The 14,141-nt window shown below is 36.3% G+C and overlaps 1 protein-coding gene across 4 annotated transcripts in view; it reads left to right on the top strand.

Moving 5' to 3' along the window:
• Positions 1–42: 42 nt before the first annotated feature.
• Positions 43–14,141, top strand: part of dennd1a (DENN/MADD domain containing 1A) — a 30,865-nt gene continuing 16,766 nt past the window's right edge. For 2 of the 4 annotated variants that reach the window (XM_015023423.1, XM_015023424.1), the window contains exons 1-14: positions 44–1,555; positions 1,837–1,886; positions 4,112–4,231; positions 5,830–5,899; positions 6,198–6,278; positions 6,714–6,767; positions 7,446–7,556; positions 8,728–8,828; positions 12,253–12,298; positions 12,464–12,565; positions 12,714–12,839; positions 13,164–13,265; positions 13,399–13,486; positions 14,075–14,115. In XM_015023423.1, the coding sequence (XP_014878909.1) occupies positions 1,879–1,886; positions 4,112–4,231; positions 5,830–5,899; positions 6,198–6,278; positions 6,714–6,767; positions 7,446–7,556; positions 8,728–8,828; positions 12,253–12,298; positions 12,464–12,565; positions 12,714–12,839; positions 13,164–13,265; positions 13,399–13,486; positions 14,075–14,115 (1,050 nt within the window). In that variant the 5' untranslated portion in view covers positions 44–1,555; positions 1,837–1,878. Of the gene's footprint in view, positions 1,556–1,836; positions 1,887–4,111; positions 4,232–5,829; positions 5,900–6,197; positions 6,279–6,713; positions 6,768–7,445; positions 7,557–8,727; positions 8,829–12,252; positions 12,299–12,463; positions 12,566–12,713; positions 12,840–13,163; positions 13,266–13,398; positions 13,487–14,074; positions 14,116–14,141 lie in introns of those variants that run through there. The other 2 variants (XM_015023422.1, XM_015023425.1) reach the window with 2 other exon arrangements.

Raw genomic sequence — 14,141 nt, 5'->3', positions numbered from 1 at the left:
TGGGGAAGCGGGGACGCTTCTTTTGTTGTAAGGGGGAAGTAGTGTAAGCGTGATCTGTTTTTTTTTTTCATGTTTCCACCAGGTCAACGATATGTTTCTTTTCTTGCAATTAAAAACGATGAAGAGGACTTATCAATGTGAACCATGTCCATTCTGTGTGAATTTGTTGGCAATTTCTCGCTTTTCATAAAAATTATGCAGCAATTCAACAAATATAACTGTTTCCCCAGCCCCTGTAAAGACAATCACAGTCCTAACATGTTTGGTTCAGTTTAGCTCTGTAGAGCTAACTCACAACAAATATCGCCTCCAGGAACTTTACAGAAATATAAAAATCAATTCTGTCCAGTCATACAAATTCCAAAAGTCCATGCATTCCAATTGTTCCTAATTATCAAACAGTGTAGTCAAGTTCACCGTCGGACAGTGGGTCCGCGAGGAGAAATTTCCTATTAGACATTAGAATTTCTGAAACCATACACACACACAAAAAAACCTTGTAAAACCTTACACGGGGTCAGAGCGACCCCACCAGATTCCACATGGAGTAAAAAATGACAATTGTCTTTTAGGAATGCAGAAGGGTTAAAAAGTTGTCTTGACTTGAAGCATTTACCTCTCCGGTAGCTTTGTATGAAAGCCAAACACAGTTGCATGAATAGTAACTGTTTATTGGTCTGTGTGGCTACTGTGGAAGAGGAAAATGTCTTTTGTTTTCATTGTCAGGTTTATATTAGATTATTGGATGACCCTGCACTGTGCTCTCAATGTATGTTGAAGTAGAACTAAGAATCAGAGAAGACATGTTCACCTGTCACAGATCTTCTCATCAGTTTCTCACTTTCATAAAGTCTAAACAGATTTTAAGAATAAAATTATCTCAATAGTAGTAGAAATTCTTTTTTGAAATATTTATCTGACCAGTTTGTTGTCGAAATGTGTTAAGATACTGGATGGGACAGGTTAACCTAAAACAAGATATTTTCATCATAAATTGTTGATAATGTTGGCATGACTGAGAGACAAAAATATTGCTAAGTGATTGGATTTGTTTTAAGAACCGTTGTTAGCCACTTGGTGCAATCTTCCAAACAAATTAGGCACCCATCATCTGGTTACTGAATTTCAGAAGAGACACAGTAACTGCTGCCTAATGAAGAACCATTCCAAGAGTAAGCAACTGGAAACAGCAGAAACTAATTTAATAGTTATGAAAATGTCACTCTTCCTCTACTGTATAAGGCAGATTGTAACTGCTGTGTGTGACTGATTTCCTGGATTCTAAGGAGAACTTGTCAGCTATATTTCTAAGAAGTCCTTCCTGTTGCTCATTTCCTGTGTACTACCTCATCAGTTCTTGTCCATGCTGTTTTTATATGTTGAATCTTGCAAACAGCTTCAATTTTATTTACCACAATTTAGATGTTTTTGAATTTGGCACAATGTTGTGGAACTTGACATCAAGTGGTAGAACTTTAATTTGTTGGCTTTTTTCTGTCCACTTTATACAGGACCGGAGGTGCAAAGGCAGTTTCCTGCTGACTACCCTGATCAGGTTTAATCACAGTGTACCATGTTTCTTTCTCTAACTTTTAGATTTTGCAGAGTTAAAATGAATTGACACATTGCTGCTCTTTTGCATGGGATTTTGTTTTCAGCTATTTTCAGTATATAAAACCCAATTAGATTTATTTTATTTTTCTGTCTATATTTCTGCCTGTTGACCTTGAAATTTCCTCTTTGCAACACCACTTTTTACATGTGTATCTCTTTAAATCTGTTCACTTTATACAGTCTGTCAGATATATTGTGTATCAATTTCTTGTTGTTTCACAGGAAACTCTTCTTACTGTGCCAAAGTTCTGCTTCCCCTTCAGCATGGACAGGTACATACACTTAAATACAGGCATCATTGGGATTCAACAATCCGAACATGCATTTTGACTATGATTTCCACAGCAAAATGTGTATATTACTATGCCTATTAGAAATATTTATTCAAAAATTTGGTTTGGCTGCTAAGTAGCAGGAATGCACAACACATCATCTCAAGGCACTTTAGAAAATTTTTTATTCCAATATAATTTTACTTATATCCTCTTTGTCAAGTTCAGTTAATTTTTCAAATTAGTTAAGAAAAATTTCAATCTAAGAAAACCCAGCAGATTTCATTGAATTATTACTATCATTACTATTTGAATGCTCACACACTTGATTAGCAACTATTCCCTCAAGGATTTTAGGTAGGAAAGGAAAATTTAATATAATCCTGTAATTTATTAAGTCATCTTGATTGAGGAAAGTTTGCTAAGTAAAGGTTTAATTGCAGCTACCTTAAAAGCTTGTGGTATATGTCCATATCCTAAGGATAAATTAATCATAACTAAAATGGGGGCAGTAATCAAAGGCAACACTTTCGATAATTTGGTTGTGAAGCGGTCCAGAGGAGTTTGGAAAAAACTAATATTTTTGACAACTCCAAAAGCTGAACTGATTCAAAACAGTCCAAACACTTATCAGATTTTATAGTTACATTCACTTAAATAGGATGAAGCAATCACATTTGTGAGGATGCCAATAATTTTATTTCTAATGGAATCAATTTTAATTAAAAAGAATGCCATGAAGTCATTACTGCTGAGAGCTGGGGGAGTCGATGGCTCAGCAGAGCTAAAACTCTGTGTAAGTTTGGCATCTGTACTTAAAAGAAATCAAGAATTATTCTTATTTTCCTCTTAATAATGAAACATACAATGTTCTAGCTTGTAACAATTTTTTTAATGCAGTTGTAGACTATTTTTGTAGGCAAAGTATCTCTTCTAGATAAGTAGAGTACCAAAAAATGCATTAGAAATACATTTTAATGACACTTTAAATGGGAAAATATAAGTTAAAGTGTGACTTAGATTATTTATGTGACAGAAACATGGTTAAAAATATCTAATCAAAAAATTAAATGAACATTTTGTACTCTGAGAGCCAGTTTTGTGTCTAGAGGAGATATACATATGCTAAATGTACAATATGCTCTAAACACAACATGTTAAAAATATTTCTTATATTTATTGAAATACACTTATTTATTTATTTGCAATGCCTTTGAGAGTTGCTATTTTTTAAATTTCGTTGTGCTTTTTTGCACAGTGACATTAAAAGGAATTTTCATTCTGATTCTGAAAAGTAGTTAGAGAAAGCAAAGCCTAAATTTACTCTCTGATGAGTTATGATGGAGTTGTATCAGAACATCATGTTTTCTTCAGTTGTTGACATTTTTTTATTCCAAGTGTTCTCTGTGTTGGGCCAGCATGAGAATGTTTATGTGTACACCAGGACAGCATCCTGCTGGCTAATAAAACACATAAAAAAATGAAAGAAAAAATGAAAAGGACTCAACAGTGGCAAATTCACACCACAGAAAACAAGATTAAAACAATCTAATGAAATAATGAAAATGAACAAAGTGATCATTCATGCATCTTCCTAAGGAACGGTCTTTCGATTTCATTTTTTTTTTTTAAATCATTTTGCAAATAAAATCCTTTTGATTTAGCCAACTGCACTCATGTCAAAGGTTTTCACTCATTTTCCAGTTTTTCGCAAGGTGTTTCCTCATTTCCAACACCGTTTTTTTCCCCCATTTATATTCTCTGGATCTGTCAGCCACAACCATGGGAATCTCTTTGCGGATCACTTTTGGGCAGGGGTGTCCAAAGTCGGTCCTAGAGGGCCGGCATCCTGCATGTTTTAATTCCCTCCCTGGTGGTAGTAACAACCTTTTCAGCATGTCAATGTTCTTCTTAGGCCTTCTAACAAGCCATCCAGGTGTGTTAAACAAGGGAGAGAACTAAAACAGGATGCTGGCCCTCGAGGACCGACTTTGGACACCACTGCTTTTGGGCCTCAGAAGGCCCAAAAGTGACAAAAGGCCCAAAATACAATGCATATTATTCCTTTATATTAACCTATGAGTTGGTCCTGAGCCTTTTTCTCTCTCTCCTCAGAGTCTAAGGTACTTTCCAGTTTGATCTGTCGGATATCTGAATTTAGTCTGGATGTTCTAACTCTTCATCTCATGTAATATCTGAAAAGCTTTCCTGTCTGCTTCCTGCAGCCTAACAATCAACCAGGTTGGCCAGAACTTCACATTTGTGTTGACTGACATTGAAAGTAAACAGAGATTTGGTTTCTGCCGCCTCTCTTCGGGAGCTCATACCTGCTATTGCATTCTCAGGTGGGTCTGAGTGTTTCAGGATCTGAAGCACATATTGTTTGTATAATCCTCTGAAAACAATTTAAGCATGGCCCTTGAAATAATAAAGACATTGTGCTAGTCATTAAAAATGGTTCATAATTCTGATGGTCTTTTTTTTTTCAAAATCGAAAATTGATCTGATTGGAGCTTAAAGCTGTGTTTTCTTGATGGCAGTATTCTTCAACATTGTTGATTTTATTTATTTATTTATTTATTTATTTATTTCTTAATATCTGAAAATCTGAGCTTTATTCCAGCAATTAAAGGAATAAAGTTGACAGAAAAAATATGATCATTGTAACAATATAAAGTGGTAATCAAAAGCAATTATTGTCTCTGTGAATGAGCAGCTTATCTTACACATTGCTTAAACTTTAAATGAAGCCGGACTGTACTTGCATGTTTGTTACGAGCTTTTTTGTGTATAAAGAGTCCTGCAGGACAGTTGAATGTCTTAATCTCTTTTGTTGGTGTTAATACAGCAGTTTATTTTGGAGATGAAAATTATAGAGTATGTCTATGATGCTATGATGCAGAGCCCCTAGGGGACATGGAGGATTTTTTTTCTTTTGCATTATCTCGCAAAAGTATTATGTTCCCTCGCAATACTTTTGCATCCCTTGCATTATGTTTTGCGTTCTCTTGCAATAATGTACTGATGAGTTTATGTGGCATATTTGAATACTGTAAGCCTTTCTTTATGGTATACTTTCTGCTATAATATAAGGTTTTCTTAAGGTTTTTCCATGTATGTTAATATCTCGTTATGAAATATCGGAAGCTTTATATATTTTTCTTTAGGATAGAAATGCAACACAAACCTATGATACAAATAAAAACTTTAAAATAAGTAGGACAGACAGAAAAAAAAATACATCCAAACTATTTGGACAGTTTCTGAGTTACTATCATGGGGTAACAAGTCATCTGACAGTTTTGATTGGGTCTCTTTTGTGTTGGTCTGAATGGCTTAAAGAGCCATTTTCATGTGCAGTTCAGTCATAACCTTACACAAACAGACATAAACATGCAGTGAATAAATTGATCTTCAATCAGCTTTTTGCACCAAAGAGTTAAGAATAAACATGTTTTCACTGAGGCGTGTATGCATAAGAAATTTTAAATTGACATTTACTGCAAGGGGACACAAAACTTATTGTGAGGGAACGCATACGTTTTGCGAGGTAATGCAAAAGAAAAAATTTCCCCATGCCCCTTATGGGGCTTTGTAATATGATGATAATAGGGTATGGAGAAAAACAAAATAATCATGAAGCCTCAAAATAAACAATTTTTGTATTTTGTATTCTCTCTGAGTTGAATGAAAAGTAATTGTTTTAGAAATGCAATATCAGAATTTTCATTAATCAGTGTTAAAAATAATTTATGGCATGTGCTATGTCCTTATTTTGGCCATGCTTATCAACCTAAAATCTATAAAAGCTTTCAAATAAGCTTTCATTACTTTTTAAATCCTTTAAAAAATAGTGATGAATCCATACATTTAAAACCAATGATTAATTTAGAATTGAAATGATGCCTTATTAAATGTATATTAAAAATGTGTCTTCTCTCAGCTACCTGCCGTGGTTTGAAGTTTTCTACAAGCTGCTGAATATCCTTGCTGACTGCACTGTCAAAGGCCAGGTGACTCATTCAACTCTCACATGTTAGGTTTGGTTCTTGTTTGTCTCTAAATTATCATTGGGTGTTTGAGTTTACTTAGATCTCCCTGATACTTGCTGATTTTCACATGTAATGATGGAATATGTTAACATATATTTATGTATCTGTGGGAACGTCTTGTGTCTTCATATCAGCTGTGACCTTAATTTTTCTGCAGTTATTGCCTACACTCTGCAGCTTGTCTTTTGAAATTAGTCATTATTCCAGTGGAACATTTTTTATTGCAGCTGTATGGGTTAATATTTGTGTAATATTACAGGAAAGCCAGTGGCAAGAGCTCCTGGTGTCACTACATACACTCCCCATACCTGAGCCTGGAGTTCCCATTCACCTTGGTGTGGTAAGCTCCAATTCTTCACAATACATGCATTTGAATTCAGTTGAAAAGTTATGGCTATTGCACATTTGCATTTATGTTAATGAATTCATAACACCTATGATATTTTACTGTCACAGAAGTGTTTTGTGTGTATAAAATGTAGTCCCAAGTTATTCAGAATTCAATTAGATGTTTTATTTTGACTACTATGTTGCCTCGGTCTGGAAGTAACTAATGATTTTGAGTGGCCCAGTCAGGGTCTTGGCTCTATAGAGGTGGTGAGCTAAAGATTAAGAGAGATGCTTGCCTCATTTTCAACCATCTTGGTAAAAATTATTTTAAATTTAAATCTGGCACATGTAGGAATATTTTAGAGCTTAACTATCCTCAGTAATCATTTAAGCAAATGCAAGTCTATTGTTTATACCGCTCTCTCACGCTGTCCCTTTTTTCCAGCATTCCTTTTTCACTGTGCCTGACATAAAGGAACTCCCAAGCATACCCGAGAATGTGAGTGTTGAATTCCCTACCCTGACAGTCAATAGCCTCATTATTCATATTGTCTTTACACAGTTTGAATGTTAGCTTCCTGATTAGGTTAGAAGGCATAATGAGTTTCTAAGTTCTGGGACTTCAGATGCTGACAGTTTAAAAATGGATTTGAGTGTGTATTAATATTGAGTGGCATGCTGGACCAGTTAACACTGTCACTCTGCAGCAAGGAAGTTTTGGTTTAAATCCTGGTCTGGGGTCTTTCTACATTGATTGTTCATGTTCTCCCTGTGCATGCGTAGGTTCTCTCTTCCTCCCACAGTCCAAAAACATGGTTTCTGGGTTAATCTGTTTCTTTAAATTGATATGATTGTTTACCCTGTGTGTGTGCGTGTGCGCATGTGTAGGTGTGTCTAAGCCACACACACAAAATCTAAACAGGTCTCTTTAAACCAACTGTGCTCTGTTGGTTTGGTAATTCAGACAGCTGAGGGTACTGACTGCTCAGAGTAATATATCAGCAAGTATCGATATATAAATATCACAGTTAGACCTCTAATAGTGTTCTTTGCTCTTTTGGGAAGCTTAAAATGCTTCAAAACCTATAAAATTTATGTCAAATTATTTGTGTCATATGGAGATTTTGCCACAACTAACTGTCCTGACTATGTATCTCTTCATGTTTTACCTCTACAGAGAAACCTAACAGAGTACTTTGTAGCAGTAGATGTCAATAACATGCTTCATTTGTATGCTAGTATGCTTTATGAACGTCGAATCCTCATCTGCTGTAGCAAACTGAGCACTGTAAGTAGTACTTCCCGTTTCCTCTTTTTTTTGTCCTGCTCATCATGTCAGAAGTTAGTTGTCAGTATTGACCTTTTTGTTATGTGTAGTTGTTTTCTTTCATTTAATATAAAACATACATTATTAAGAGTTTGATTTACTTGGTGTTAAGTAAAGCCAGCTTAGTTAGTGTGGGGATTGTGGTATAGCACAACTCCACCTAAAATATATTTTTTATTTTTAGAGCTGTTTGGAGGAGCACTATGTTATCATGCCTATTTATTTTTCATTTTTTTCCATTTTACCTTACTGACATAGATTTTATTTTTGAATAGGCATGTGTAAGCTTTTCATACAAGTATTTCTAAGGTGTCATCTCTAGAGAATGAATTAGAATAGATTAGAATAGCTTTTTATTGTCGCTGAGAGAAAACAGTGTTCAAGAACAGTGTTAAACCAGTGAAATGCAGTTTGGGATCCTCTCACAGGCAGCAGTTAAAAGATAAAATCTATACATGTGCAGTAAAATCCATACATGTGCAAAAGAAACAACAGATTTTCCAGAGATATTAACACTGTAATATATACAGGCTTTATTTAAAAGTGCAATTAGTGCAACAATTGCAAAAACTCCAGTTAATTGTTCTTATGGTGCATTATTGTGAGCTTCAGCACACACCTTTTCATCTCTTTTCAGTCTCATGTCCCCAAAGCAATCATTTTAACAGCTGCAAGCTTTTTACATTGATAAAACTCAGAAATTAACTGAACAGGGAGTGGTTAAGAGACACAAGGAGCCGTTGAATTCACAGATTGGTACAGTTGTAGGCTAAGAGACAAAGTTTTCCTTCAAAAGCTGAGGAGCATGAAAAACTGTGCTAAAGCCCCATATAAACAAATAACTTCAATTCATTATATCTGTAACAACTGTTGAAGTCCAACTATTGAACTACTAAATAGCTATTAATATGAATTGAACAACTTATTGGAAAAGGAATTAGTGACATCTAGTGGCAAGATTTCAAATAGTAATATAATGGATGAAAGCAGGTGTTTTCTACATTCTTGGTTGTTTTTATATCCCATATGAAACTGACAAACATGTATTGTATTTTTAAGTCATGCATAAATGGCTGTTGGAAGGAGGGAAGAAAAATGAGTTGTCACATGTGTTTTTGATCTTTGTCTCCAGTTGACAGCTTGTGTACATGGGTCTGCGGCCATGTTGTATCCTATGTACTGGCAACATGTTTACATTCCTGTGCTTCCTCAACATCTGTTAGACTACTGCTGGTGAGTTTGAAACTTTAAAATTTGTAAGGAAACAGCCCAAAATTTTACCATGGACAATGTATATTAGTGAAACCGTGATGCTGTAGTTTAATGTAAGAAAATTGTAAGAAATTTTGGTGTCATGTAGAGGAAGCACAGGCGCCTCATGTACGGAGGCTTTTAGTCCTTGATGCACCCATCCAGAGTTTGGTTCTCAGCTTGGTGACATTTACTGCATGTCTTCCTCCTTCTCTTTGTGCCCATTCTGTCTTCATTCTAGTGAAGGCCACTAGTGCAACAAAAACATTTAAAAATAAACAACTAAATGCATACTTGTGGCCTTATTATGAGTATTATGATAAATCCAGGTGTGGTTGAAATATTCAGTTCTGTTTGCAGAACATAGAACTAAAAAGTGACCAAACTAGTAGATGTGAAAAATATGTTGGGAGCTTCGGTGGTGCACAGGCAAAGTACAACCCCTGTATGGAGGTCTTAGTCCTTGACATGTCAACACAATTACAAGTCCCAGCCTGATGACCTTTGATTCACGGTTTCCCCCTCTCTCATTACCCACTTTCCTGTCTTACCACTCTTCAATAAAGCCCAGTAGAGCAAACAAAACCTGTAAAACACTCTCTCTCTCTCTCTCTCTCTGTCTCTCTCTCTCTCTCTCTCTCTCTCTCTCTCTCTCTCTATATATATATATATATAGATATATATATATATATCTATATATATATCTATATCTATATCTATATATATATATATATATATATATATATATATATAACACACACAGTACAGACCAGACCAAAAGTTTGTTGGACACACCTTTTTATTCAAAGAGTTTTCTTCATTTTCATGACTATGAAAATTGTAGATTCACATCAAAACTATGAATTAACACATGTGGAAATATATACTTAACAAAAATGTGTGAAACAACTGAAAATATGTCTTATATTCTAGGTTCTTCAAAGTAGCCACCTTTTGCTTTGATTACTGCTTCGCACACTCTTGGCATTCTCTTGATGAGCTTCAAGAGGTAGTCACCTGAAATGGTCTTCCAACAGTCTTGAAGGAGTTCCCAGAGATGCTTAGCACTTGTTGGCCCTTTTGCCTTCATTCTGCGGTCCAGCTCACCCCAAACCATCTCGATTGGGTTCAGGTCCGGTGACTGTGGAGGCCAGGTCATCTGGCGCAGCACCCCATCACTCTCCTTCTTGGTCAAATAGCCCTTACACAGCCTGGAGGTGTGTTTGGGGTCATTGTCCTGTTGAAAAATAAATGATGGTCCAACTAAATTCAAACCAGATGGAATAGCATGCTGCTGCAAGATGCTGTGGTAGCCATGCTGGTTCAGTATGCCTTCAATTTTGAATAAATCCCCAACAGTGTCACCAGCAAAGCCCCCCCACACCATCACACCTCCTCCTCCATGCTTCACAGTGGGAACCAGGCATGTAGAGTCCATCCGTTCACCTTTTCTGCGTCGCACAAAGACACGGTGGTTGGAACCAAAGATCACAAATTTGGACTCATCAGACCAAAGCACAGATTTCCACTGGTCTAATGTCCATTCCTTGTGTTCTTTAGCCCAAACAAGTCTCTTCTGCTTGTTGCCTGTCCTTAGCAGTGGTTTCCTAGCAGCTATTCTACCATGAAGGCCTGATTCACACAGTCTCCTCTTAACAGTTGTTGCAGAGAGATGTGTCTGCTGCTAGAACTCTGTGTGGCATTGACCTGGTCTCTGATCTGAGCTGCTGTTAACCTGCGATTTCTGAGGCTGGTGACTCGGATGAACTTATGCTCCGCAGCAGAGGTGACTCTTGGTCTTCCTTTCCTTGGGCGGTCCTCATGTGAGCCAGTTTCTTTGTAGCGCTTGATGGTTTTTGCGACTGCACTTGGGGACACTTTCAAAGTTTTCCCAATTTTTCAGACAGACTGACTTTCATTTCTTAAAGTAATGATGGCCACTCGTTTTTCTTTACTTAGCTGCTTTTGTCTTGCCATAATACAAATTCTAACACTCTATTCAGTAGGACTATCAGCTGTGTGTCCAACTGACTTCTGCACAACACAACTGATGGTCCCAACCCCATTTATAAGGCAAGAAATTCCACTTATTAACCTGACAGGGCACACCTGTGAAGTGAAAACCATTTCAGGTGACGACCTCTTGAAGCTCATCAAGAGAATACAGAGTGTGTGCAAAACAGTAATCACAGCAAAAAGTTGATACTTTGAAGAAACTAGAATATAAGGCGTATTTTCAGTTGTTTTACACATTTTTGTTTAGTACATATTTCCACATGTGTTAATTCATAGTTTTTTTGCCTTTAGTGTGAATCTACAATGTCAATAGTCATGAAAATAAAGGAAACTCATTGAATGAGTAGGTGTGTCCAAACTTTTGGTATATATATATATATATATATATTCAACCCCTTCCCTCTTCTTTGATCAGAAGCCCATTGGTGACTGCACCTGTGCACAGAAAGCTAGGCTGTCCTGCGACTGGTGTACAACTAGGTCTCTGAGGGCTTGCTTCCTGCCATACAACTTGCAAAAAAGTTGTAATACTTTCACTTGTAATTAATTAGCCATACTTCTAAAGAGAAAGTAAGCAAAACACTATTGGTAGATGTAGCTGTCATATGGATTAGCCAACTGTACCAGGTCTCCTGGATTACATGACCAGCTATGGTCATGTGTGAAAATGACCATAGCTGTCCCTACTGTCAGCCATTAATGGCTGATAAAATAACATTCAAGCTTTGGTCAAGTCATGCATTAGGCATTCCCCATAGCAAAACACTTAATCACTGGAAACAGATGTAGAATATTTAGTTTAGACTGTAATTGCTGCAGTCTTCTGCATTTGTTGAAGACACAATGAGCTTATTGAAGTGCTGTTGTGCAGTCATCACAGCAGTGATGACTGCAAAAAAACTGGCTCTTAATTGAGAGATCTCCAGCACATAGGAATCATTTTCTAGAGTGGAAATGTACAAAGTATTATACTGTCATATTGAAATATTTAGAATATACAGCCCAGTGAGTCCCATTTGTGAGATTAAAAGTACCTTTTGAAAAAGAAAACAACTTAAGCAGGTATTAAACATAATTTTTATTAAGCTCACAATTCTGCTTTTAGATGTAAAACTGAATATTTTAATTTTAAATGTCATATTTTAATTACCTCTAAGTTAGAAAATCATCATAAGTAAAATACATAAAACCTTACAAACATGCATGTAATTAATGTACATGATGTGTTTTGCTTAGTGACATAGTTCCTAAAATAACATTATCATGTCATGATTTTCTAATTTGTTGGATCTATAGAGCTGCATGGGAATTGATAGGATTTATTTAATGTCATAGTCTCAGGTGTTGTCATACCGTAAATAAACAGTTTTTTTATGTTTTTTTTCCTCAGTGCTCCAATGCCTTTCCTCATCGGAGTACATTCCAGCCTGATGGAGGTAGTGGTCTATAACTTTATTGCCCACTTGAACTGGATCATGAAAAGCAATCTGAGTCTCTGCATTATATTAAGCTTGGCTTGTGTTAGCTTTGAGATGATTTAAGTTATTTCATACATAAAATATGTCATGTCATTGTGCCATTTGCTTCTGTTGTTTTTGTAGAAAGTTCAAGGGATGGCTCTGGATGATGTGGTTCTCTTGAATGTAGACACCAACACCCTAGAAACCCCCTATCATGACCTTCAAAGCCTTCCCAATGATGTGGTGAGAAACTCCTGGGCAGCTACAAATGGCTGTTTAGAGTTCAGGAAGGCAAAACTAAAAAATCACCATTGTTAGATAATAATGCTCATTATTCTGTGGAAAGCCATCATAAAGTTTGTATTAATGAGTGTGACTTTCTAATATGTAGGTTTCATCCTTAAAAAGCCGTTTGAAGAAAGTTTCAACTACAACTGGAGATGGTGTGGCTCGGGCCTTTCTCAAGAGTCAGGCATCTCTGTTTGGAAGCTACAGGAATGCTCTGCAGTTCGAAGCGGTCAGTCTGGAATGGATTTGACTTAATAGAAAATGCTTCCAGACAAAATGTGTGTTTCGTCTTTGGGCACTCTTTATAAGGTCCAGTTTCGTACTCGGAACCAGTTTCATTCCTCAAATTATTACATAAACCAGAAACCTTCAGAATCAAATTTTTTGGCAGTTGGAGTTGCTATTTTCTTTGTATCTAGATATTAAGTTTTTTATGTGTTATGTTTAAATGTAGTTCATCAACAATTTCATGCCTAATTGTTTGCTACAGAGACAAACAATTAAGCGTGACCCAAACAAGCGGTGTGACCCAAATTGTATGTTCTGTTTTTAGGGGGAACCAATAACATTCAACGAGGAGACTTTTATCAACCATCGCTCCAGTGCCATGAGACAGTTCCTTCAGAATGCCATTCAACTTCAGCTCTTTAAACAGGTATACATACAGCACCCACTGCTGCTCCTGTCAAATCTCACCTTTAACATCAATTGTGTTCAGTGGGTTTGGAATCTATGAGCTCATGCAAAATTTGGATCTTCTTTTTCCAAACTTTGTTTTTCTAATGTAGTTCATTGATGGTCGCTTGGACCTGTTAAATGCAGGAGAGGGTTTCAATGACATTTTTGAAGAAGAGATCAACATGGGGGAGTATGCCGGTGAGCCACCTATATGTTCTACAAAACTGTGTGTTTAAAGTGTAAAACAGACATTTAAAACAGTGAAATTAACAACTGGCAGTTATATTCTAAACTTAACTTTGTGCATTGTTCCCCCTACCATAATGCTATCATAATATAAGGGGGAACCAGGTCACAGAAGTTATGTATGGTTACTTTTCAAGTCAGTTCAAGTTAATTCAGTTTAGTTATGCAAGATCAATATACAGTACAAGAAATGTCACCTCAAAGCACTTTAAAAAAAAATTATAGAGAAATACATAATTATATCCAGTCAAATAAATAGTTTTAAATTGAATTACATACGTTCGAATTAACTACAAAGTTGATGGTGTGGCAGGGGAGCATCTATGGAAGTGTTGTTTGTATGGTTGTTTGAACCATGTCTCTGAGTGGTGTGTTCCCATCAGACAGCATATGGCTCTAGATTAGAGGATGTGTGTTTTTGTTGCTGGTGGTTGTCCTATGCTGCTGATAGGACCAGGTTAACTAAAGAAATATGTTTCTTATTTTTTGTATTGTTGGTCATGTTATACTGACATAAATTTCATTGATTCCTTCCCACAGGCAGTGACAGGACCTACCACCAGTGGCTGCTTACTGTAAAGGTGAGCTGATTTGTCATACATCTATT

Source organism: Poecilia latipinna, unplaced genomic scaffold (genome assembly GCF_001443285.1).
Source record: "Poecilia latipinna isolate Pla-1442-1.1 unplaced genomic scaffold, P_latipinna-1.0 Scaffold3306, whole genome shotgun sequence".
Lineage (NCBI taxonomy): Eukaryota > Metazoa > Chordata > Actinopteri > Cyprinodontiformes > Poeciliidae > Poecilia > Poecilia latipinna.
This window is presented reverse-complemented; position numbering and strand designations above follow the sequence as displayed.